Source organism: Rhinopithecus roxellana, chromosome 8, assembly GCF_007565055.1.
Source record: "Rhinopithecus roxellana isolate Shanxi Qingling chromosome 8, ASM756505v1, whole genome shotgun sequence".
Classification (NCBI taxonomy): Eukaryota; Metazoa; Chordata; class Mammalia; order Primates; family Cercopithecidae; genus Rhinopithecus; species Rhinopithecus roxellana.
In genome coordinates this window covers 9,837,458-9,859,686 of record NC_044556.1, presented here as the reverse complement: position 1 = coordinate 9,859,686, position 22,229 = coordinate 9,837,458, and the positions used below count along the sequence as shown (strand labels likewise).

Here is a 22,229-nt window from a genome sequence, read left to right as displayed (position 1 = left end):
AAAGATGAGTGGGTGGCTGGATGTTTGTCAAACTCTATGCTAATCACTTCACACACATTCATTTGTTTTAACCACACAAAAACTCCCATAAGACAAGGAATATTATGCCTATTTTACAGACAATGTCCTTGAGCTTCCAAGGAAGGAAAAATCACTTTCCCAAGATTGTACAACTAGAAAATGGTGGAGCAGGAATTCTAACTTAGGTCTACCTGACTTGAAGCCCCATGCTCTTAACCATCATGAAAACCGCCCTTCCCCACCACCCCCCACTGCTCTAAAGACTATCCTCACTCATCTCTCATGTCCACATGCCCCCAAAGCACACAGATTGCCCAGTCTGGGACTCTGCTTTCCTCAGCTGTGAACCTGAGGACCTCACAAGTCCATGGAAGGAGGTGGGTGGGTCTGCGTGCAACGTCTCCACATGTATGTGTGGATGTAGAATGAGGTGCCTGGAAGTCATGTTCATTCTCTGGGGTGCCCCCCAAGAACCAGGGACATTGCCGTGGTCAAAAACAGATGAGGGAGTCTAGTAGTGACCACCAATATTTAGAAGCTAATATTTATTTATTTATTTATTATTTTTTGAGATGGAGCCTCGCTCTTGTCGCCCAGGCTGGAGTGCAGTGGCGCAATCTCAGCTCACTGCAACCTCCGCCTCCCGGATTCAAGCGATTCTCCTGCCTCGGCCTCCCAAGTAGCTGGGATTACAGACGTGCACCACCACGCCCGGGTAATTTTTATATTTTTAGTAGAGATGGGGTTTTGCCACGTTGGCCAGGCTGGTCTTGAACTTCTGACCTCAGGTGATCAGCCCTCTTCGGCCTCCCAAAGTGCTGGGATTACAGGCATGAGCCATCGCACCCAGCCTGGAAGCTAATATTTAGATACCACATCCTTCAGTCACCCCAGTACCTGGTGACTCAGCCCCACCAGCTCATGTGACAATGGTCACTGGGGGCTGTGGACACAGAGGAGGAAATGAAAGAGGGTGTGGGGGGTCATGGAGGGGAGATGCGCGAGACAGCCCCCCACAGTCACCAGGCTGCTGCTCAGAGATGTCACAAAGTCCATCCTCGGCCTCAAGGCAGGGCAGCGCAGGACAAGGAGGACACGGAAGAGGAAACAGAGGAAGGAACCATGAGTGTCCCTCCGGCGTAAGTCCTGACCAGGGCTCTCTTCTCAAGACACAGGCAAGTTGAAGGGTGGTTGGATAGTCAAGAGGCTGGCAGGTCTCAGCAGTTCTTGTCATCACCCCGGATTTCCACATAGGGCAGCCCCACGGGCCAACTGTCCCGAGGCCAGTAGCGGACTTTGAGGGTTTCGCCTGGCATCTCATAGTTGGCATCCACCAAGGCCATGGTGACCATGCCGTAAGGGAAGGTGATGCTGATGAGCACGTGCCTGTGGAGTGCAGAGCGAAGGTGGTGACGGCATAAGATGCCCATAGCCTCACACTGGCCTCTTTTTATTTCTCATGGATTTTTTTTTTTTTTTTTTTTTTTTTTTTTTTTTTGAGATGGAGTCTTGCTCTGTCACCTAGGCTGGAGTGCAGTGGCGCACAGTCTCTGCTTACTGCAAGGTCCACTTTCCAGGTTCACGCCATTCTCCTGCCTCAGCCTCCCAAGTAGCTGGGACTACAGGCACCCGCCACCATTCCCAGCTAATTTTTTGTATTATTTTTAGTAGAAACAGGGTTTCACTGTGTTAACCAGGATGGTCTTGATCGCCTGATCATCGTGATCTGCCTGCCTCAGCCTCCCAAAGTGCTGGGATTACAGGCGTGAGCCACCATACCCAGCCTTCTTTTTTTTTTTTTTTTTTTTTTTTTTTTTGAGGCAAAGTCTCACTCTGTCTCCCAGGCTGGAGTGCAGTGGCATGATCTCTGCTCACTGCAAGCACCACCTCCCAGGTTCACGCCATTCTCCTGCCGCAGCCTCTGGAGTAGCTGGGACTACAGGTGCGCCTCACCACACCCGGTTAATTTTTGTATTTTTAGTAGAGACGGGGTTTCACCATATTGGTCAGGCTTGTCTCGAACTCCTGACCTCGTGATCCACCCGCCTCTGCCTCCCAAAGTGCTGGGATTACAGGCATGAGCCACCACGCCCGGCCTCTCATGGATCTTGACCATCCAAAGGGACCTTCTGGGTCTGGCCCTCTGACTACAGCCTTCCCCTGCCACCAGGTCCCAGTATCTGGCTCTCCTCTCTCTGCTCCTCGACCCCCACCCCCAGGCTCCTACTCCGAGCTATGGCATCTAAGATTCTCTGACTCTGGGCCCCTCACAGCCTCAGAGCATGTGCTTACCAGATGCTGTGCAGATAGAAGAAATGAATCCTCTGCCAGAAGCTGCAAAGCAGACGGTCACTGATCCAGCTGGTCAGAGCAACAGCCCATAAAACCACGGAGACCTCAATCAGGTGCCGAAGCTCCTTATTGCTGGTCCTAAAGAGGGGAGAACGGGACCAGGGGCTGGCTCAGAGAGCAGCACCTGAGGGGGCTGATGGGAAATTCTTCCTTCCACAGTGATGAGGCTCAGAAGCTGGGAGAAGGGCAAGAGCAGGAATTGAGGGTGCGAGCAGATGGGGCCCAATCTCGTGCTTAGAACTAACACTGAGCATTGCCAGCACACCAGGTGCAATTTCAAATGTCCTTCAAACCAGGCACAGCAGCTCATGCCTGTAATCCCAGCACTTTGGGAGACTGAGGTTGAGGGGATCGCTTGAGCCCTGGAGTTTAAAACCACCCTGGTTTTGGCAAACCACCTTATCTTGGGCAAAATAGCGAGACCCCTAAAAATACAAAAATTAGCCAGGCACAGTGGCATGCACCCGTAATCCCAGCTGCTCGGGAGGCTGAGGCAGGATAATTTCTTGAACCTGGGAGGCGGAGGTTGCAGTGAACTGAGATTGCAACACTGCACTCCAGCCTGGAAGACAGAACAAGACTCTATCTCAAAAAATAAATAAATATAAATAAATAAATAAAGATAATGTAGGGTGGATGCAGTGACTCATTCCTGTAATCCCAGCACTTTGGGAGGCTGAGGTGGGTGGATCGCTTGAGCCCAGGAGCTCAAGACCAGCTTGGGCAACATGACAAAATCCTGTTTCTACAAAAAATAAATAAATAAATATAAAAGTTATCCTGGTGTGATGGCATACGCCTCTAGTCCCAGCTACTTAGGAGGCTGGAGTGGGAGGATTGTTTGAGCCCAGGAGGTAGAGGTTGCAGTGAGCCAAGATCACACCCCTGCACTCAAGCCTGGGCGACAGAGCGAGGCTCCGTCTCAAGAAAAAAAAAAAAAGACAATCTCTGCAGTCAGTCAAGTTCAAATCCTGGCCCTGCCACTTGTTAGTGGATGATCTTGGGGAAGTGACGTCCCCTCCATGAGTCTGGAGTCAGGGGTGCTAGGAGGGGGATGGCAGCCCCCCGCCCAGGTACCTGCAGTGTTTACTCACTTCCTGTACTCCTGGCACACGATGTAGACAATGTGCAGGGCAATGCTGTTGAGGACGTAGGCGTTGACCGTGGGCCGCAGGAAGGACAGGAGGGTGCTGACCATGGTGGTGATGAAGACCAGGCGGATGAACTGGGACCTGGGGAGGAAGGGCCTCAGCTGTAGGTGGGAAGGAACCTCGTGGGGTTGTAGGCAAGGTCACTTGGAGATCTTGTGGCCCAGGTGGGTGAGGAAAGGAAAGGATTCTGGGGAGCCCAAATAGGTTCAGAAAAGGGTCCTAGCCAGGCAGGGCACAGTGGTTCATGTCTGTAATCCCAGCACTTTGGGAGGCTGAGGTGGGCGGATCACCTGAGGTTAGGAGTTCGAGACCAGCCTGGCCAACATGGTGAAACCCCATTTCTATTAAAAATACAAAATTTAGCCAGGTGTGGTGGCGGACACCTGTAATCCCAGCTACTCAGGAGGCTGAGACACAAGAGTCGCTCGAACTCAGGAGGCAGAGGTTTCAGTGGGCCAAGATTGTGCCACGGCACTCCAGCCTGGGTGACAGAGGGAGATTCTGTCTCAAAAACAACAACAAAAAAAGGGTCCTAGCCAGGCAAGGTGGCTCATGACTGTAATCCCAGCACTTTTGGAGGCTGAGGCAGGAGGATCGCTTGAGCTCAGGAGTTCGAGACCAGCCTGGGCAACATAACAAAACTCTGTCTCTACCAAAAATACAAAAAAATTAGCTGGGTGCGGCAGCGTGTGCCTGTAATCTCAGCTACTAAAGAGGCTGAGGCAGGGATCACTTGAGCCTGGGAATTGGAGGTTGCAGTGAGCTAAGAGTGTGCCACTGCACTCCAGCCTGGGAGACAGAGCGAGATCTCATCTCAAAAAAAAAAAAAAAAGAAAGAAAAAGAAAAAGAAAGAAAAGAAAAGAAAACAGGAAGAAGAAGAAGAAGAGGAAGAGGAAGAAGAAGAAGAGGAAGAGGAAGAGAAAGAGGAAGAGGAAGAAGAAGAAGAAGGAGAAGAAGAAGGTCCTGAGGCTCCCAGGTGTACTCAGCAGAAAGTCTCAGGGAGCCCCAGCAGCATCTAAAGGGGGAGCCCAGGGAGGATTGAGTAGGATGAGAAGAGGGTCCCAGGGGGCCCAGGAGAGTGTCATAGTTTCCAGGGCCCAAGTGAGGTCAGGCAAGGAGTTCACGGGAGCCCAGGTGGGCTGAGAGGAGGGATCCCTGCGTCCGGGTGAATTTAAGAGATGTCAGACAGTGGCTCTCCAGAACCCAGTAGGGATTAAGGAAACATGACAGGGGTCCCAAAAGAAGATCGGGTGGGCTGGGGGGTCCTGGAGGGCTCAGTTGAGTTAAGCTGGGCTAGAAGAGAATTTCACATGCCTGTAATCCCAGCACTTTGGGAGGCCAAGGCAGGTGGATCACTTGAGGTCAAGAGTTTGAGACCAGTCTGGCCAACATCGTGAAACCATCTCTACTAAAAATACAAAAATTAGCCTGGCACCTGTAATCCCAGCTACTCGGGAGACCAAAGTAGAAGAATCGCTTGAACCCTGATGGCAGAGGCTGCAGTGAGCCGAGATTGCACCACTGCACTCTGGCATGGGTAACAGAGTGAAACTCTGTCTCAAAAAGGAAGAAGAAAAAGAAGGAGAAAGAGAAGGAGAAGGAGAAGAGGGAGGAGGAGGAGGAAAGAAGGAAGAAGAAGAAGGAAGAAGAAAAAGAAGAAAGAGGAGAAGGAGAAGAAGGAGGAGGAGGAGGAAAGAAGGAAGAAGAAAGAAGGAAGAAGAAAAAGAAGGAGGAGGAGGAGAAGAAGGAGGAAACAAGGAAGAAGAAGAAGAAAGAAGAAGGAAGAGAAAAAGGAGGAGGAGAAGAAGAAAGAGAAGGAGAAGGAGGGGGAGGAGGAGGAGGAAGAAGCAGAAGGAGGAGGAAGGAAGAAGAAAAAGAAGGAGGAGGAGGAGGAGAAGAAGGAGGAGGAGGAGAAGGAGGGAAGGAGGAGGGGGAGAAGAAGAAAAAGAAGAAAAAAGAAGAAGAAGAAGAGGAGAGAAGAGGAGGAGGGGAGAGGAGGACGGAGGAGAGGAGGAGAAGGGGGAGGGGGGAGGGAGGGGGGAGAGGGGAGGAGGAGGGGGGAGAAGAGAAGAAAGAGGAAGAAGAAGGAAGAGAAGAAGAAGAAGAAGAAGAGAAAGAAGAAAGAAGAAGAAGAGACAGAGAAGAGAAGAAGAAGAAGGAGGAGGAGGAGGAGGAGGAGGCAGCAGAAGGAGGAGGAAGGAAGAAGAAAAAGAAGAAGGAGAAGAAGAAGAAGAAGGAGGAGGAGGAGAAGGAGGGGGAGGGGGAGGAGGAGGAGGAAGGAGGGGAAGAAGAAGAAAAAAGGAGAAGAGGAGGAAGAAGGAGGAGGAGGAGGAAGAGGAGAAGGAGGGGGAGGCGGAGGAGGAGAAGAAGAAGGAGGAGGAGAAGGAGGGGGATGGGGAGGAGGAGAAGAAGGAGGACAAGAAGGAGGGGGAGGGGGAGGAGGAGGAGAAGAAGAAGAGGAGGAGGATGAGGATTTCACAGAGGTCAAGTGTGGGTGTGGGGATCAATTAGATCAAGAGAGGGACCCAGGGGGTCGAAGAAGATCAGAGGAAAGATGCCAGGGGTCCAGGTGAGAGGCTCAGAGAGCAGTCCCTTGGGGCCAGGTAAGTGTAGACATGAGGTCCTAGAACTCCTGTTGGATGCAACAGAGTCTGAAGAAAGTTCCAGGTTGTACAGGTAGGATCAGGGGAGGGATTCCAAAAAACCAAGTAAGCTCAGGGGTGGGGTCTCCAAAAGCCCACGTGAGTCAGGCAGGGTCAGGAGAGAACCCAAAGTGGTCAGGAGAGGAATTCCAAGGGCCCCAAAAGGGGTCAAGGGTGGGGACCCAGGGGACTCAGGTGAGCTCAAGTAGAGTCAACTGAAGACTCAGACCCCACCCAGTCCAGATGGCCAGCCCCTGACCCACCTGTTGCCCTCCAGGAAGGAGGGGAAGTAGCAGCGGGGCATCCATATGCTATAGCCACTGCCCAGGAGCCACAGGATGGCGATCTCGTCCAGCAGCTGGCCCAGGAAGCTGAGCGTCATGTGGAAGTACATGGAGAACAGACCTGCAGCGGCAAAGGCAGGCGGTCAGTGAGGTCTGCCACCTCCTGCACCCCCACTGCCTCCCGACTATCACAGACCTGAACCACACCTCCCTACCTATGATCATGAAGAGGACCCAGAAAACGTAGATGTAGCGGGAGCGCTTCTGGGCATAGGGGTACATCAGGAGTATCATCAGTGGCCCGAAGATGAGGAAGGGGATATTGGTGAACTGGAGCAGAGACAGTCATAGGGAGGAGCTTGTCAGATAGAGGAGGCGGAGGAGGCTGCCCTCTGTCCAGACCCTCAGTCACCAGCCAGTCGGTTACCTGCTGCATTTCAGGCAATTCATCAACCCAGGAGTTGTCAATCACTCACCTGTCAACCTTTCAGCTGACCTTTTTTTTTTTTTTTTTTTTTTTTAGATAGAGTTTTGCTCTGTTACTCAGGCTGGAATGCAGTGGTGCCATCTCGGCTCACTGCAACCTCCACCTCCCAGGTTCAAGCGATTCTCCTGTCTCAGACTCCTGAGTAGCTGGGATTACAGGAGGCACACGCCATCACGCCTGGCTAATTTTTTATATTTTTGGTAGAAACAGGGTTTCACCATGTTGGCCAGGCTGCTCTTGAACTCCTGACCTCAGATGATCCACCTGCCTTGGCCTTTGCAAAGCATTGGGATTACAGGTGTGAGCCACTGCACCTGGCCACTTTTCAGCTGATCTTGACCATCAGCTGGTCGTCCACAGATCAATTTCTCAATCCGTTATCAGTTCATTCATTCATTCAATGAGTGTGGCAAAAACTATCCACTAAACTTCCATATATATTCTCCTTCTTCTCTTTTACTTTTTCTATTTATTTATTTTACAGGCAGGGTCTTGCTCTCTGCTGCCAGGCTGGAGTGCAGTGGTGTGATCACAGCTCATTGCAGCCTCAATCAGCTGAGCTCAGAGGATCCTCCTGCCTCAGCCTCCAGAGTAGCTGGGACTACAGATGCCCGCCACCCCACCTGGCTAATTTTCTTTTATTTTTTGTAGAGAAGGGGTCTCACTATGTCACCCAGGCTGGTTGCAAGCTCCCAGCCTCAAGCGATCCTCCTACCACAGCCTGAAGTGTTGAGATTACAGGTATGAACCACTGCACCCAGCCCCTTTTCCTGTAGAAATAGTATCTCCCAAGTTTAAGCTGGGCACACGGCTTACCCAATGAAAGACTACATTTCCCAGCCTTCACTGCAGCTCACTGTGGCCTTGTGACCTGCTCTGGCCAATGAGGTAAGAATATAAATGATATCTACTACTTCCAGGTCAGTCCTTTCAAAAACCACTTAAGGAGGCCGGGCGCGGTGGCTCAAGTCTGTAATCCCAGCACTTTGGGAGGCTGAGACGGGTGGATCATGAGGTCAGGAGATCGAGACCATCCTGGCTAACACCGTGCCCATCTCTACTAAAAAATACAAAAAAAACTAGCTGGGCGTGGTGGCGGGCGCCTGTAGTCCCAGCTACTCTGGAGGCTGAGGCAGGAGAATGGCATGAAGCCGGGAGGCGGAGCTTGCAGTGAGTCGAGATCCGGCCACTGCACTCCAGTCTGGGAGACAGAGCGAGACTGTCTCAAAAAAAAAAAAAAAAAAAAAAAAAAAAAACCACTTAAGGAAAGCTTACCCCCTTTCCTCTTCCTGTGGACTGAAATGTGGACATGGGAGTCATGAGTTGACCTTGCCCTTACAGACAAGGAAAGATGATGCAGTACCCTTTTGACAAACAGCATGAAGCAGAAATGATACTGTGTGACTTCTGAGGTTAGGTCATAAAAGGAACTGTGGCTTCCACCTTTCTCCATCTCATAGGACGAGACGTCAGGACCCTAGGCCACCATGCAAGAAGACTGGCTACCCTTGAAGCCACCATGCTAGAGAAACCATGTGTAGAGACCACACTGAGATGGAGGGAGATGCCAGAGGAGGGCCAGTGGTTCAGTTCTTCCCCATACAGTCATCAGACACATGAGTGAATGAAACTTCAGGTGATGGCTGGATGTGGTGGCTCATGCCTGTAATCCCAGCACTTTGGGAGGTTGAGGCAGGTAGATCACCTGAGGTCAGGAGTTCGAGGCCAGCCCAAACAACAGAGTGAAATGCTACAAAACAGTATGTGAATATATATATATATATATATATATATATATATATATGATATGTGAATATATATTTCACAATAATGTTAAACAATACAAAAATTGGCCAGGTGCAGTGGATCACACCTGTAATCCCAGCACTTTGGGAGGCTGAGGCAGGCAGATCACTTGAGGTCAGGAGTTTGAGACCAGCCCGGGCAACATGGTGAAATCCCATCTCTACTAAAATACAAAAAATTAGCTGGGTGTGGTGGTGGATGCATGTAATCCCAGCTACTTGGGAGGCTGAGGTGGGAGAATTGCTTGAACTCAGGAAGCGGAAGTTGTAGTGAGCTGAGATCGCACCATTGCACTCCAGCCTGGGCAACAGACTGAGACTCCATCTCAAAAAAAAAAAAGTCACAAGAACATTTGCACTAAAATTAAATGGCTCAGGACCCTGACGTCCTGACGCTGGACTTTGACTCCCCACAAAGTCTCTCCCTGATATGTCTGAGCCACAGCAAGTCTCTCACACAACAAATACTTATATAATATTGGTGGAAATGTAAATTGGACCTCTATGGAAAACAATATGCAGAATTTTGGGGTTTTTTTTTTTTTTTTTTTTTTTTGAGACAGAGTCTCCCTCTGTCACCCAGACTGGAGTCCAATGGCGTGATCCCAGCTCACTGCAAGCTCCGCCTCTTGGGTTCACGCCATTCTCCTGCCTCAGCCCCCCGAGTACCTGGGACTATAGGTGCCCGCCACCATACCCGGCTAATTTTTCTGTATTTTTAGTAGAGACGGGGTTTCACCGTGTTAGCCAGGATGGTCTCCTGACCTCGTGATCCGCCCACCTCAGCCTCCCAAAGTGCTGGGATTACAGGCGTGAGCCACCGCGCCCAGCCCCAGTTATTATTCCTTTAGAGCAACACAAACTGAACTAAGACAGATATGGCAAGAAAACCAAGCGATTGATATGAAATGGGCAACGTCAGTAAATAGATTACTACTACAATTCTGGACTGCAAGCCCTTCTTGTCAGTGGTCCAAGAACAGATGGGACAGGGCCATGTCAGCGTCTCCATGGGCCTCTTCTCAGTCTGTGACCCTAGCTCAGTTACCTCCATTTGTGCTGATGCACACATACTCCCAAATAAACCCCATGTTTCCTCTGCCTCTAGCCAAATACCAGCCCTCAGATATCAATGCACGCCTGAAGATACTGACCCAACCACTTTCCCAGATTCAAAAGCATCCATTAAAACATGTCTGGGCCTTCCACAAATAAAGTCTAAACTCTTAAACTTGCCTTATAAATTCCTTCCATAACTCATCTCCAACTTTTTCTGTTGTTGTTTTGTTTTTTGTTTGTTTTGTTTTTGTGTTTTTGTGGGTTTTCTTTGAGACAGAGTCTTGCTCTGTCACCAAGGCTGGAGTCCAGTGGTGCAATCTCAGCTCACTGTAACCTCCGCCTTCCAGGTTCAAGCAGTTCTCCTGCCTCAGCCTCCCGAGTAGCAGGGATTACAGGCGCTCGCCACCATGTGTGGTTAATTTTTGTATTTTTAGTAGAGGTGGGGTTTCACCATATTGCCCAGGCTGGTCTCGAACTCCTGAACAAAGCGGATCCACTCACTTCAGCCTCTAAAAATCTCCATTTAAAAAGTGTTCAAACTGGGCAGGGTGGCTCACACCTGTAATCCCAGTACTTTGGGAGGCTGAGGTGGGCCTATCACCTGAGGTCGGAATTTCGAGACCAGCGTGGTCAACATGGAGAAACCCTGTCTCTACTAAAAATACACAATTAGCTGGGTGTGGTGGCACATGCCTGTAATCCCAGCTACTCGGGAGGCTGAGGCAGGAGAAATGCTTGAACCTGGGAGGCAGAAGTTGCAGTGAGCTGAGATCACACGATTACATTCCAGCCTGTGTGACACAGTGAGTCGCTGTCCCCCAAAAAATAAATAAAAAATAAACAATAGGCCAGGCACGGTGGCTCACATCTGTAATTCCAGCACTTTGGGAGGCTGAGGTGGGCGGATCATGAGGTCAAGAGATCGAGACCATCTTGGCCAACACGGTGAAACCCCGTCTCTATTAAAAATACAAAAAAAGGCCGGGCGCGGTGGCTCAAGCCTGTAATCGCAGCACTTTGGGAGGCCGAGACGGGCGGATCACGAGGTCAGGAGATCGAGACCATCCTGGCTAACACGGTGAAACCCCATCTCTACTAAAAAATACAAAAAACTAGCCTGGGCGAGGTGGCGGGCGCCTGTAGTCCCAGCTACTCGGGAGGCTGAGGCAGGAGAATGGCGTGAACCCGGGAGGCGGAGCTTGCAGGGAGCCGAGATCGCGCCACTGCACTTCAGCCTGGGCGACAGAGGGAGACAAAGGTGGAAAGACTAGATGGGTGGTGGTGATGAAGAGGGCGCTCCCCTGCTGCCCGACCCTGTGACTAATACCTCTTGGTTTCTCTTTGCTTGTATCAGTAAAAGCAGAGTACATCATCAATGGTACCTTGCAGGCTGATGTGGGGCATGCACAAGACAAGGCATTGCCCGGTATGTGATATGAGCTCAAAAAATAGCTGGGGTTGCTGCTGTTGTTATTGTTGAGGGAGAAAAAAATAATAACAGGCCTGTTACGGGTATCATTATTCCAAGTTTAGGGGCCAGCAGAGTCCAGCCAGGGATTATTAACAGTGCTGCCAAGCGCTCAGAAGGAGGACAGAGCTGTGGGTGGAGAAACTGACTAAAGGAGGGCCCCGACTGGCTCCGGAGTCTCTGAAAACATCAGAAACGGCCCAGATGCCAGGGTCTCCCTCCCTGTCCTCTGGGGCTCAGCCCCCACATTCCCTGCTTCTCACCCCACCCAGGCCCTGCCAGGCAGGGGAGACACCTGTCTGGGATCCCATCCGAAGCCAGCCCAGTCCTGAACTCTGGACACAAGTGAGCTGGACCTTCTGGGTCCCAGCTCCAGCAGGTGACATCACCTCCCTCCATTCATTCATTCATTCGTTTGTTCGTTCGTTCGTTCAAGCATCCCTTGAGTACCTACTATGTGCTCAAGGACCATACCAGTGTCTGAAAACAAAGTCCCTGCGTTCTCGGGGTGTATACAGTCAGGACAGCAGGACACCTCCTGTGCCTGGTTTTCCGGCTCCTATTTCCAGAGGCTGCTATGAGGATTATAGAGTTAAGTGCCACGGGACCAGGGAGCTCTGTGTTTTGCCCCCTCCCCACCCTGTATCTAGAACAGTGTCTGGCACACAGTGTGCTCAATACATTTTTGTAGAAAAGAATGCACGTAAATAATACAAACAGGGCCAGGCGCAGTGGCTCATGCCTGTAATCCCAGCACTTCAGGAGGCTGAGATGGGCAAATCCCTTGAGGTCAGGAGTTCAAGACCAGCCTGACCGACATGGAGAAACCCTGTCTTTACTAAAAATACAAAAATTAGCCGGGTGTGGTGGCGGACGCCTGTAGTCCCAGCTACTCAAGAGGCTGAAGCAGGAGAATCGCTTGAACGTGGGGGCTGCGGTGAGCCGAGATCGCGCCACTGCACTCCAGCCCCCGTGACAGAGCAAGATTCTGTTCCAAAAAAAAAAAAGGAAAGAAAGAAAATTTGTTGAATACATCTCCAACATATCCTCATTCTTTGTCCTCATTGCCAAAGCTCAAACTCCCTCCCACCACCCACACCTGGCCTCTGTCACCAGTTGAGGACAGCCACCTGAGTTCGTTCCAAATGTGCCTGCTCATGTTGGAGGGATGAAGCATGTACCGTCCATAGCACAAGACTTAATTGCATGAATTAAAATGCACATATCTCACTCTATCGCCTAGGCTGGAGTGCAGTGGCATGATCTCGGCTCACCCATCACAACCTCTGCCTCCCGGGTTCAAGCAATTCTCCTGCCTCAGCCTTCTGAGTAGCTGGGACTACAGGTGTATGCCACCACACCTGGCTAACTTTTGTATTTTTAGTAGAGACGGGGTCTTGCTATATTGGCCAGGCTGGTCTCGAACTCCTGATCTCAGGTGATCCGCCTGCCTCGGCCTCCCAAAGCGCTGGGATTACAAGTGTGAGCCGCTGCACCATCCAAAATGCACACAATTAATTCCTAATCACCCAGTAATTAAGTGGTCTCACCGCACTGTAGTTAAGGGAGAGACTCTTAGGACCAGGCTCTTGGAGAAGCTGTAACTTTTGCACAATTGTAATTTGCATACTGTGTGGCCCTGGGAAATAAATATACTCTCTCTGAGCCTTCATTTCCCCATCTGAAAAATGGGGAGCATAATTGCACTTACTTCATAGGATTTTATGAGGATTACAGTCGGTGCTAATTATTCAATGAAGTGAATAAATACGTAATAAAATTAATGAATGTTACTTTCACATCTCTGAGTGCTGTATTCACTTGTAATAATAATAGCTACAATGTATTCAGTGCTTAGGATGTGCCAAGAGCTGTGGGCTGTGGGTTGTTTTTTTTTTTAAACATCCCTATTTTTAAAATCTAGACATAAATCACATACTATAAAATTCGCTCTTTTAAACTATGCAATTCAGTGGGTTTTAGTATATGCATAAGGCGTGCAACCATCACACTAGCTAATTCCAGAACATTTTCTTTTTCTTTTTTTTTTTTGAGACCAAGTCTGGCTCTGTCACCCAGGCGGGAGTGCAGTGGCGTGATCTGGGCTCACTGCAGCCTCCGCCTCTTGGGTTCAAGTGATTCTCCTGCCTCAGCCACCTCAGTAGTTGGGACTACAGGTGCCCATCACCATGCTTGTTGGTTTGTTTGTATTTTTAATAGAGATGGGGGGTTTTGCCATGTTGGCAAGACTGGTCTTGAACTCCTGTGCTCAAGTGATCCACCTGCCTCAGCCTCCCAAAGTGTTGGGATTACAGGTGTGAGCCACCATGCTCAGCATTTTTTTGGTTTTTTTTGGTTTTTTTTTTCTTAGAGACAGAGTCTTACTCTGTCATCCAGGCTGGAGTGCAGTGGCGCGATCTCCACTGACTGCAAGCTCCACCTCCTGGGTTCACCCGCCGTTCTCCTGCCTCAGCCTCCCAAGTAGCTGGGACCAGAGGCGCCCGCCACCACGCCCGGCTAATTTTTGTATTTTTAGTAGAGATGGGTTTCACCGTGTTAGCCAGGATGGTCTCGATCTCCTGACCTCGTGATCCGCCCGCCTCGGCCTCCCAAAGTGCTGGGATTACAGGCGTAAGCCACCGTGCCCAGCCTATTTTTTTTTTAATTAAATTTTTTGTAGTGATGGAGTCTCCCTATATTGCTCAGGCTGGTCTTAAACTCCTGAGCTCAAGTGATCCTCCTGCGTCAGCCTCCCAAAGTACTGGGGTTACACGTGTGAGCCACCACACTTGGTCCCCAGAGCATTGTTAATGTTCTTTCCCCATTCAGCAAGCAGAGGCATCATGCCCCTTCCCTCTGACACCCCCTTCCTCTGCCTTAAGCTGACCATGTGGCTGAAGAAATCTGTTTCTAATTCTGGGTCTCTTACAACCTGGGGACACTGAGCCTGCCAGGAATCCCAGATCATCCAGCAGCGGTGGGTTTATAGCATTTTGGTTGAATAAATGAATGAGTCCATCAGTGAACACAGGATACATTTCCAACATTCGAACTAAGCGTGCAAACCATTACGTCTTCATCTCTCCCCACATTGTAGCTACAGGAACATACTTTCTCCTTTCTCCATCTGACCAGTTCCTGTTTGACTTCCAGAACCGAGTACATCTTTCCCCGCCTCTCCTGCTATCCTTCCCCAAACTCCTAGCCCACATGGCAAACTTCTATTCATCTTTCAAAACCCAACCCTACATGTCCTTTTCTATGAAGTCTCCAAACACCTGGGGTGAGTCCTTGGGTGTTTCCTGCTTCTGTAACCCTGACCATGAGTGGCTGGGCTCTTCATTCTTGCAAACAGAGCAGCAAGAAAGCAGGTCAGGTGCAGTGGCTCATGCCTATAATGCCAGCGCTTTGGGAGGCTGAGGCAGGCAGATCACCTGAGGTCAGGAGTTTGAGAGCAACCTGGGCAACCTGGTGAAACTCCGTCTCTGCTAAAAATACAAAAATTAGCTGGGGATGGTGGTGCATGCTTGTAATCCCAGCGGCTCGGGAGGCTGAGGCAGGACAATTGCTTGAACCTGGTAGGCGGAGGTTGCAGTGAGCCAAGATTGTGCCACTGCACTCCAGCCTGGGTGACAGAGAGAGACTTTGTCTCAAAAAGAAAAAAAAAAAGAAAGAAAGTAAAGAAAAGAAAAAAAAAACCAGGCATGGTGGCTCATGCCTGTAATCCCATCACTTTGGGAGTCCGAGGCAGGCGGATCACGAGGTCAGGAAATCGAGAACATCCTGGCTCACACGGTGAAACTCCATCTCTACTAAAAATACAAAAAATTAGCTGGACGTGGTGGCGGGCGTCTGTAGTCCCAGCTACTCGGCTGAAGCAGGAGAATGGCGTGAACCCAGGAGGCGGAGCTTGCAGTGAGCTGAGATCCGGCCACTGCACTCCAGCCCGGGCGACAGAGTGAGACTCCGTCTCAAAAAAAAAAAAAAAAAAAAAAAAAAGAAAAGAAAAGAAATAAACACTCTTTGGCCTGTGGGCAAAGTTCAGCCCACTACCTTGTATCGTGTGTCCCACAAGCTAAGAATCACGTTTACATTTTCAAATGATTGAAAAATCAAAAGATTATTTTGTGACATGAAAATTATGTGAAATGCACATTTCAGTGTCAATCAAAAAAAAGTTAGCCAGGCGCGGTGGCTCGTGCCTATAATCCCAGCACTTTGGGAGGCCGAGGTGGGTGGATCACGAGGTCAGGAGTTCGAGACCAGCCTGGTCAACATGGTGAAACCCTGTCTCTACTAAAAATACAAAAAATAGCCGGGCATGGTGGCGGGCGCCTGTAATTCCATCTACTCGGAAGGTTGAGGCAGCAGAATCGCTTGAACCTGGGAGGCGGAGGTTGTGGTGAGCTGAGATCACACCACTGCACTTCAGCCTGGGCAACAGAGCAAGACTCCATCTCAAAAAAAAAAAATTATTGTCATACAGCCACACCCATTTATTATCACACAGTCACACCCATTTATCATACAGCCACACCAATTAGTGTCATACAGCCACACCCATTCATTTATCTATTATCTATGGCTGGTTTTCAGCTACAGTGGCATAGTTGTGTAGTTGAGACAGAGTCTGGATGGCCCACAAAGCCAAAAATGTTGACTGCGTGCGGTGGCTCATGGCTGTAATCCCAGCACTTTGGGAGGCCAAGAAGGGTGGATCACCTAAGGTCAGGAGTTCAAGACCAGCCTGAGCAACATGGTGAAACCCTGTCTCTACTAAAAATACAAAAGTTAGCCAGGCGTGGTGTCAGGTGCCTGTAGTTCCAGCTACTCGGGAGGCTGAGACAGGAAAATTGCTTGAACCAGGGAGGTGGAGGTTGCAATGAACCAAGATAGAGATTGTGCTACTGCACTCCAGCCTGGGCAACAGAGTGAGACTCTGTCTCAAAAAAAAAAAAAAAGCCAAAAATATTTACTAGCTAGCCCTGTACAGAAAAGGTTGGCACTGGGTGGAGTGGCTCATGTCTGTAATCCTATCACTTTGGGAAATGAAGGCACAAGGATTACTTGAGCCCAGCCTGGGCAGCATAGCAAGACCCCATCTCTATACAAAACAAATTTTTTTAGACAGGGTCTCACTCCATCACACAGGCTGCAGTGCAGTGGCACCATCGCCACTCACTGTGACCTCCACCTCCCGAGTTCAAGCAATTCTCCTGCCTCAGTCTTCCGAGTAGCTGGGACTACGGATGCATGCCACCATGCCCGGTTAATTTTTTTTTTTTTATAGAGATGGGGTTTCATCATGTTGTGCAGGCTGGTCTTGAACTCTTGAGCTCTTGAGCTCAAGTGATTGACCCACCTCGGCCTTCCAAAGTGCTGGGATTACATGTGTGAGCCACTGTGCCCGGCACCCATCTGTATAAAAATTTAAAAATTAGCTGTGTTTGGTGGCATGCACCTGTGGTTCCAGCTACTTTGAAGGCTGAGGCAGGAGAATCACTTAAGCCCAGGAGGTCAAGGCTGCAGTCAGCTATGATGGCACCACTGCATTCCAGGCTGGGCAATAGAGTGAGACAGTGTCTCTAAAAACAGTAAAATAAAAATAAAATAAAATAAACATGAAAAGAAAAATTTTGCCACCCACCCCACCCTTTTGAACTGTATGATTTATTAGCTATAGGTTTGGGATACTCAGAAGTGTTTTGGAGGAGAAGGTCTTGGGAAAGCCCTTTCTCACATAACTCTGATTCTATTCCTCATCCCCTGACCTGTTTGGATAGAGGCTTTTTGATAGAATAGAATAGAATAGAATAGAATAGAATAGAATAGAATAGAATAGAATAGATCCAGGTGTGTTTGTACCAGGGAAAGGTAAGTCTCGTTTTGTGCAACTTTTGTTTCTGTATGATATACATCTGGAAAGGCAGGTATGGGATGATGATGATGTAAAATCTCTTTCCTAATAGGTGTCGTGATCAGAGGAGTTTGACCAGGCAGCTACGGGTGGCTCAATTTATTTTATTTGCGGACAGACTACAGGAGAATCCAGTGGAGGACAATTTTGCATGCAGTAAGAACACACAGCTATACTCGGGCTCAGCAAACACCTGAATCAACCCTTTCTAGGTGCCTTTTATTTTTTAGAGACAGGATCTCACTCTGTTGCCCAGGCTGGAATACGGTGATGCAATAACAATGTACTGCAACTTCAAACTCCTGGACTCAAGTAATCCTCCTGCCTCAGCCTACCAGATAGTTTTTATTTTTATTTTATTTTTAATTTTTTAATTTGTAATTTTTGGCTGGGTGCAGTGGCTCATGCCTCTAATCCCAGCACTTTGGGAGGCCGAGGCGGGTGGATCACGAGGTCAGGAGATCGAGACCATCCTGGATAACACGGTGAAACCCCGTCTCTACTAAAAGCACAAAACAATTAGCTGGGCGTGGTGACGGGCGCCTGTAGTCCCAGCTACTTGGGAGGCTATGGTAGGAGAATGGCGTGAACCCGGGAAGCAGAGCTTGCAGTGAGCTGAGATCAGGCCACTGCACTCCAGCCTGAGTGACTGAACAAGACTCCATCTCAAAAAAAACAAAAACAAAAAAAATTTTTTTTTAATTTTTAATTTTTTGAGATGGAGTCTTGCTCTGTCACCCAGGCTGGAGTGTAGTGTTGTGATCTCAGCTCACTGCAACCTCCACCTCCCAGATTCAAGTGATTCTCGTGCCTAAACCTCCCCAGTAGCAGGGATTATAGGCATGCGTCACCATAGCCAGCTAATTTTTGTATTTTTAGTAGAGATGGGGTTTCACTATGTTGACCAGGCTGGTCTCAAACTCCTGACTTCAAGTGATCTACCCGCCTTGGCCTCTGAAAGTGCTGAGATTACAGGTGTGAGCCAGCGATGCCCAGCCCACAGCTAGTTTTAAAATTTTGTGTAGGGACTGGATCTTGCTATGTTGCCCAGGGTAGCCTTTTTTTTTTTTTTTTGGCTCTGTCGCCCAGGCTGGAGTGCAGTGGCCGGATCTCAGCTCACTGCAAGCTCCGCCCCCGGGTTCACGCCATTCTCCTGCCTCAGCCTCCCGAGTAGCTGGGACCACAGGTGCTCGCCACCTCGCCCAGCTAGTTTTTTGTATTATTTTTAGTAGAGACAGGGTTTCAGCTTGTTAGCCAGGATGGTCTCGATCTCCTGACTTCGTGATCCACCCGTCTTGGCCTCCCAAAGTGCTGGGATTATAGGCGTGAGCCACCGCGCCCAGCCACCCAAGGTAGTCTTGAACTTCTGGCCTCAAGTGATCCTCCTGTCCTGACCTTCCAAAGTACTAGGATTAAAGGTGAGAGCCACCACACCCAGCCTCCCAGTGCCTTCTGCAGGGGCTCTCATCTGGAGGTGGGATGAACAGAGAACACTGCACCGCAGTGGATGCTGGGGACTCCAGAGAGAAGAGCTCTAAAGCCCTTACCCATCATCTCAGCCTCCAAGGACCAATCATTCAGCTCCCTCCCACATTACAGGTGGAACTACTGAGGACCGGAAACCATATCTCTGGCCAAGGAAGAGAAAGAATCAGTGAGACCATGAGGATCCTGGAGTCTCATAATCCCATTTCCCAGATAGGAGAAACCCCAGGGTCAAAGATAACAGGATCAGAGCAACCTGAGCATCCTGGAACTGAGCCTCCGACCCTCCTCCCAAAAAAGTCTCCAGGACTCACCAAGTTTAAGTCCTGGCTCTAATAACCAGAGTGACCCTGAGCACAGCCTTCAAACTCCTTGAACACCTGTTTCATCACCTGGAAAATGGGAAGAAGTCTATATCATATAGATTGCGTCTAACTCCCAACGTCACTGTGCAGATTAAAGGAGGTGTTTCGTGTAAAATGTTTAGGGCCATGCCTGGTACACAGCAAGCACTCTTTTTTTTTTCTCTTTTTTTGAGATGAAGTCTCGCTCTGTCGTCAGGCTGGAGTGCAGTGACGCAATCTTGGCTCACTGCAAGCTCCGCCTCCCGCATTCAAGTGATTTTCCTGCCTCAGCCTCCTGAGTAGCTGGGACTACAGGCATCCGGCACCACGCCTGGCTAATTTTTTGTATTTTTAGTAGAGACGGGGTTTCACCGTGTTGTCCAGGATGGTCTCGATCTCTTGACCTCATGATCCACTCCCCTCCCAAAGTGCTGGGATTACAGGTGTGAGCAATTGCACCCGGCCAGCAAGCACTCTTTTGCTCACCCAGCAGGGGCTATGTGTAGGGCATAGAACTAAGCTCTACGAGGCCGGGCGTGGTGGCTCATGCCTGTAATCCCAGCACTTTGGAAGGCTGAGGTGGGCGGATCACCTGAAGTCGGGAGCTCAAGACCAGCCTGGCCAACATGGCGAAACCCTGTCTCCACTAAAAATACAAAAATTAGCCAGGCGTGGTGGTGGACACCTGTAATCCCAGGCTGGAGTGCAGTGACGCAATCTTGACTCACTGCAAGTTCCGCCTCCCGGGTTCAAGTGATTCTCCTGCCTCAGCCTCCTGAGTAGCTGGGACTACAGGCACCTGCCACCATGCCCAGCTAATTTTTGTATTTTTTTTTTTGAGGCGGAGTCTCGCTCTGTCGCCCGGACTGGAGTGCAGTGGCCGGATCTCAGCTCACTGCAAGCTCCGCCTCCCGGGTTCACGCCATTCTCCTGCCTCAGCCTCCCGAGTAGCTGGGACTACAGGCGCCAGCCACCTCGCCCGGCTAGTTTTTGTATTTTTAGTAGAGACGGGGTTTCACCGTGTTAGCCAGGATGGTCTCGATCTCCTGACCTCGTGATCTGCCCGTCTCGGCCTCCCAAAGTGCTGGGATTACAGGCTTGAGCCACCGCACCCGGCCTAATTTTTGTATTTTTAGTAGAGACGGGATTTCACCATGTTGGCCAGGCTGGTCTCGAACTCCTGACCTCAGGTGATCAGCCTGCCTCAGCCTCCCAAAGTGCTGTGATTACAGGCATGAGCCACCGTGTCTGGCCTTTTCCTTTTTTTTTTTTTTTTTTGAGACAGGGTCTCCCTCTGTCGCCCAGACTGGAGTGCAGCAGTAGGACCTCAGCTCACTGCAGCCTCCACTTCCTGGGTTCAAGAAATCCTCCCACCTCAGCCTCCCAAGTAGCTGGAACTATAAGCACGCACCACCACACCCAGCTAATTTTTAAAAACTTTTTGTAGAGACAGGCTCTTGCTATGTTGCCTGGGCTGGTCTAGAACTCCTGGGCTCAAGCGATCCTCCTGCCTCTGCCTTCCAAATTGCTGGGGTTACAGGCATGAGCCATGGCGGTAGGCACATCCATGATTTTTTTTTTTTTTTTTTTGAGACGGAGTCTCACTCTGTCGCCCGGGCTGGAGTGCAGTGGCCGGACCTCAGCTCACTGCAAGCTCCGCCTCCCGGGTTTACGCCATTCTCCTGCCTCAGCCTCCCGAGTAGCTGGGACTACAGGCGCCCGCCACCTCTCCCGGCTAGTTTTTTGTATTTTTTAGTAGAGACAGGGTTTCACCGTGTTAGCCAGGATGGTCTCGATCTCCTGACCTCGTGATCCGCCCGTCTCGGCCTCCCAAAGTGCTGGGATGACAGGCTTGAGCCACCGCGCCCGGTTTTTTTTAGCACTTCCCGTGTGCTGTTTTAACAGGGAAAAAGAAGACCACCCAGAATGCCCAGAACTGAGGGGTTTCCCAGGAAGCGGGACCTTTTTTTTTTTTTTCTTTGTGAGACGGGGTCTCGCTCTTTCACCCAGGCTGGAGTGCAGTGGCACGATCTCAGCTCACTGCAAGCTCCGCCTCCTGGGTTCAAGCGATTCTTGTGCCTTAGCCTCCTGAGCAGCTTGGACTACAGATGCCTGACACCGTACCCAGCTAATTTTTTATTTTAGTAGAGACAGGCTTTCACCACGTTGCCCAGGGTGATCTCAAACTCCTGAGCTCAGGCAATCCACCCACCTTGACCTCCCAAAGTGCTAGGATTACAGACGTGTGCCACCGCGCCCAGTCAAGAGGTGGAACTTTGTAAATACAGAAACCAGGATAGTCCCGGGCACACCGGGACAAGTGGGTAAGAGGGTACAGCTGCAAACAAGACAGACACAGTCACCTCTTCCAGGAAACCTTTCCTGATTGGCCCACTCCCTCTGGCTCAAGGGCGCCCTCTGCTTCCCCCTACCGCAGCTGCCTCTTTGCCCCCCAAGAAGACACCATGGCTCCCGGTTGCAAATGCCTTCAGTCACATTAGCGTTAGCTTAGGGAAGACAGAGACAGGCTCTTTTCCTGGCCACCGATGTGTCTCTAAAACCTACCACAGAGCCTGACATCAAGTAAAGACGAGTAAATGAATGAAAGCTGGCACTCTTTGGCTAACAGATGAGAAAACTAGGGCTCAGACAGGGGAACCACTCCAGCAAAATTCCCCAGTAAGGATGTATGGGGAGGAACCAGGATTCGAACCAGCTACTGGAGAACTCCTTCACACACCCGCGCACTCACCGTGTTGTAGAACTCAGCCACCAGCTCCGAGTACTGGAAGTTGCTCTCACACCAGTCCACCTCGGAGCTCTGATAGGCAAAGATGCTAGGCATCCTGTCTCAGTGGCCACCGCCAGCCGGCTGTGCCCGGCAGAGAGGAGAAGGCAAGTTTGGGAAGGCCAGGCCCTGGTGAGGCGGGGAGAGGACAGCCCGGTGCCCCGCGGCAGGCAGACTGAGAGGAAAAACCTGCTGGGCCGCTCCCCAGTTGCACCAGGGCAGCCTGGCTGTGCAGTGACAGCAGCCCTGGGCATAAGCCATGGGGCTAGCACTGTCCAGGCAGGGCAGGGGGCAGGAGTACGCAGGTAAGAGGCCTGTAGCTGGGACTACAGGCACCCACCACCTCGCCCGGCTAGCTTTTTTGTATTTTTTAGTAGAGACAGGGTCTCACCGTGTTAGCCAGGATGGTCTCGATCTCCTGACCT

General features: G+C 50.3%; 1 protein-coding gene across 2 annotated transcripts; it reads right to left on the bottom strand.

Moving 5' to 3' along the window:
• Nucleotides 1-669: 669 nt before the first annotated feature.
• ACER1 (alkaline ceramidase 1) lies at nt 670-22,016 on the bottom strand. Of its 2 annotated transcripts, none has more exons than XM_010367178.2 (6): nt 21,769-22,016; nt 6,667-6,781; nt 6,431-6,572; nt 3,468-3,605; nt 2,314-2,451; nt 670-1,407 (listed from the first exon to the last, which is right to left on the bottom strand). In XM_010367178.2, exons 1-6 carry the CDS (start codon nt 21,859-21,861, stop codon nt 1,239-1,241), a joined length of 795 nt encoding a protein of 264 aa, XP_010365480.1. In that variant the 5' UTR covers nt 21,862-22,016; the 3' UTR covers nt 670-1,238. The 2 variants fall into 2 exon arrangements, with proteins under 2 accessions (XP_010365480.1, XP_030792568.1); XM_030936708.1 differs by lacking the exon at nt 21,769-22,016 and adding an exon at nt 18,735-18,817.
• Between the last annotated feature and the right edge of the window lie 213 nt (nt 22,017-22,229).

Coding starts and splice junctions, on each gene's coding strand:
- ACER1 (XM_010367178.2), bottom strand. CDS start 21,861: ATGCCTAGCATCTTTGCCTATCAGAGCTCCGAGGTGGACTGGTGTGAG. Junction 2,452..3,467: donor GTGTGCCAGGAGTACAGGAA/GTGAGTAAACAC, acceptor TCCCCTCTTTAG/GACCAGCAATAAGGAGCTTC. Junction 1,408..2,313: donor TTCTATCTGCACAGCATCTG/GTAAGCACATGC, acceptor TGCACTCCACAG/GCACGTGCTCATCAGCATCA.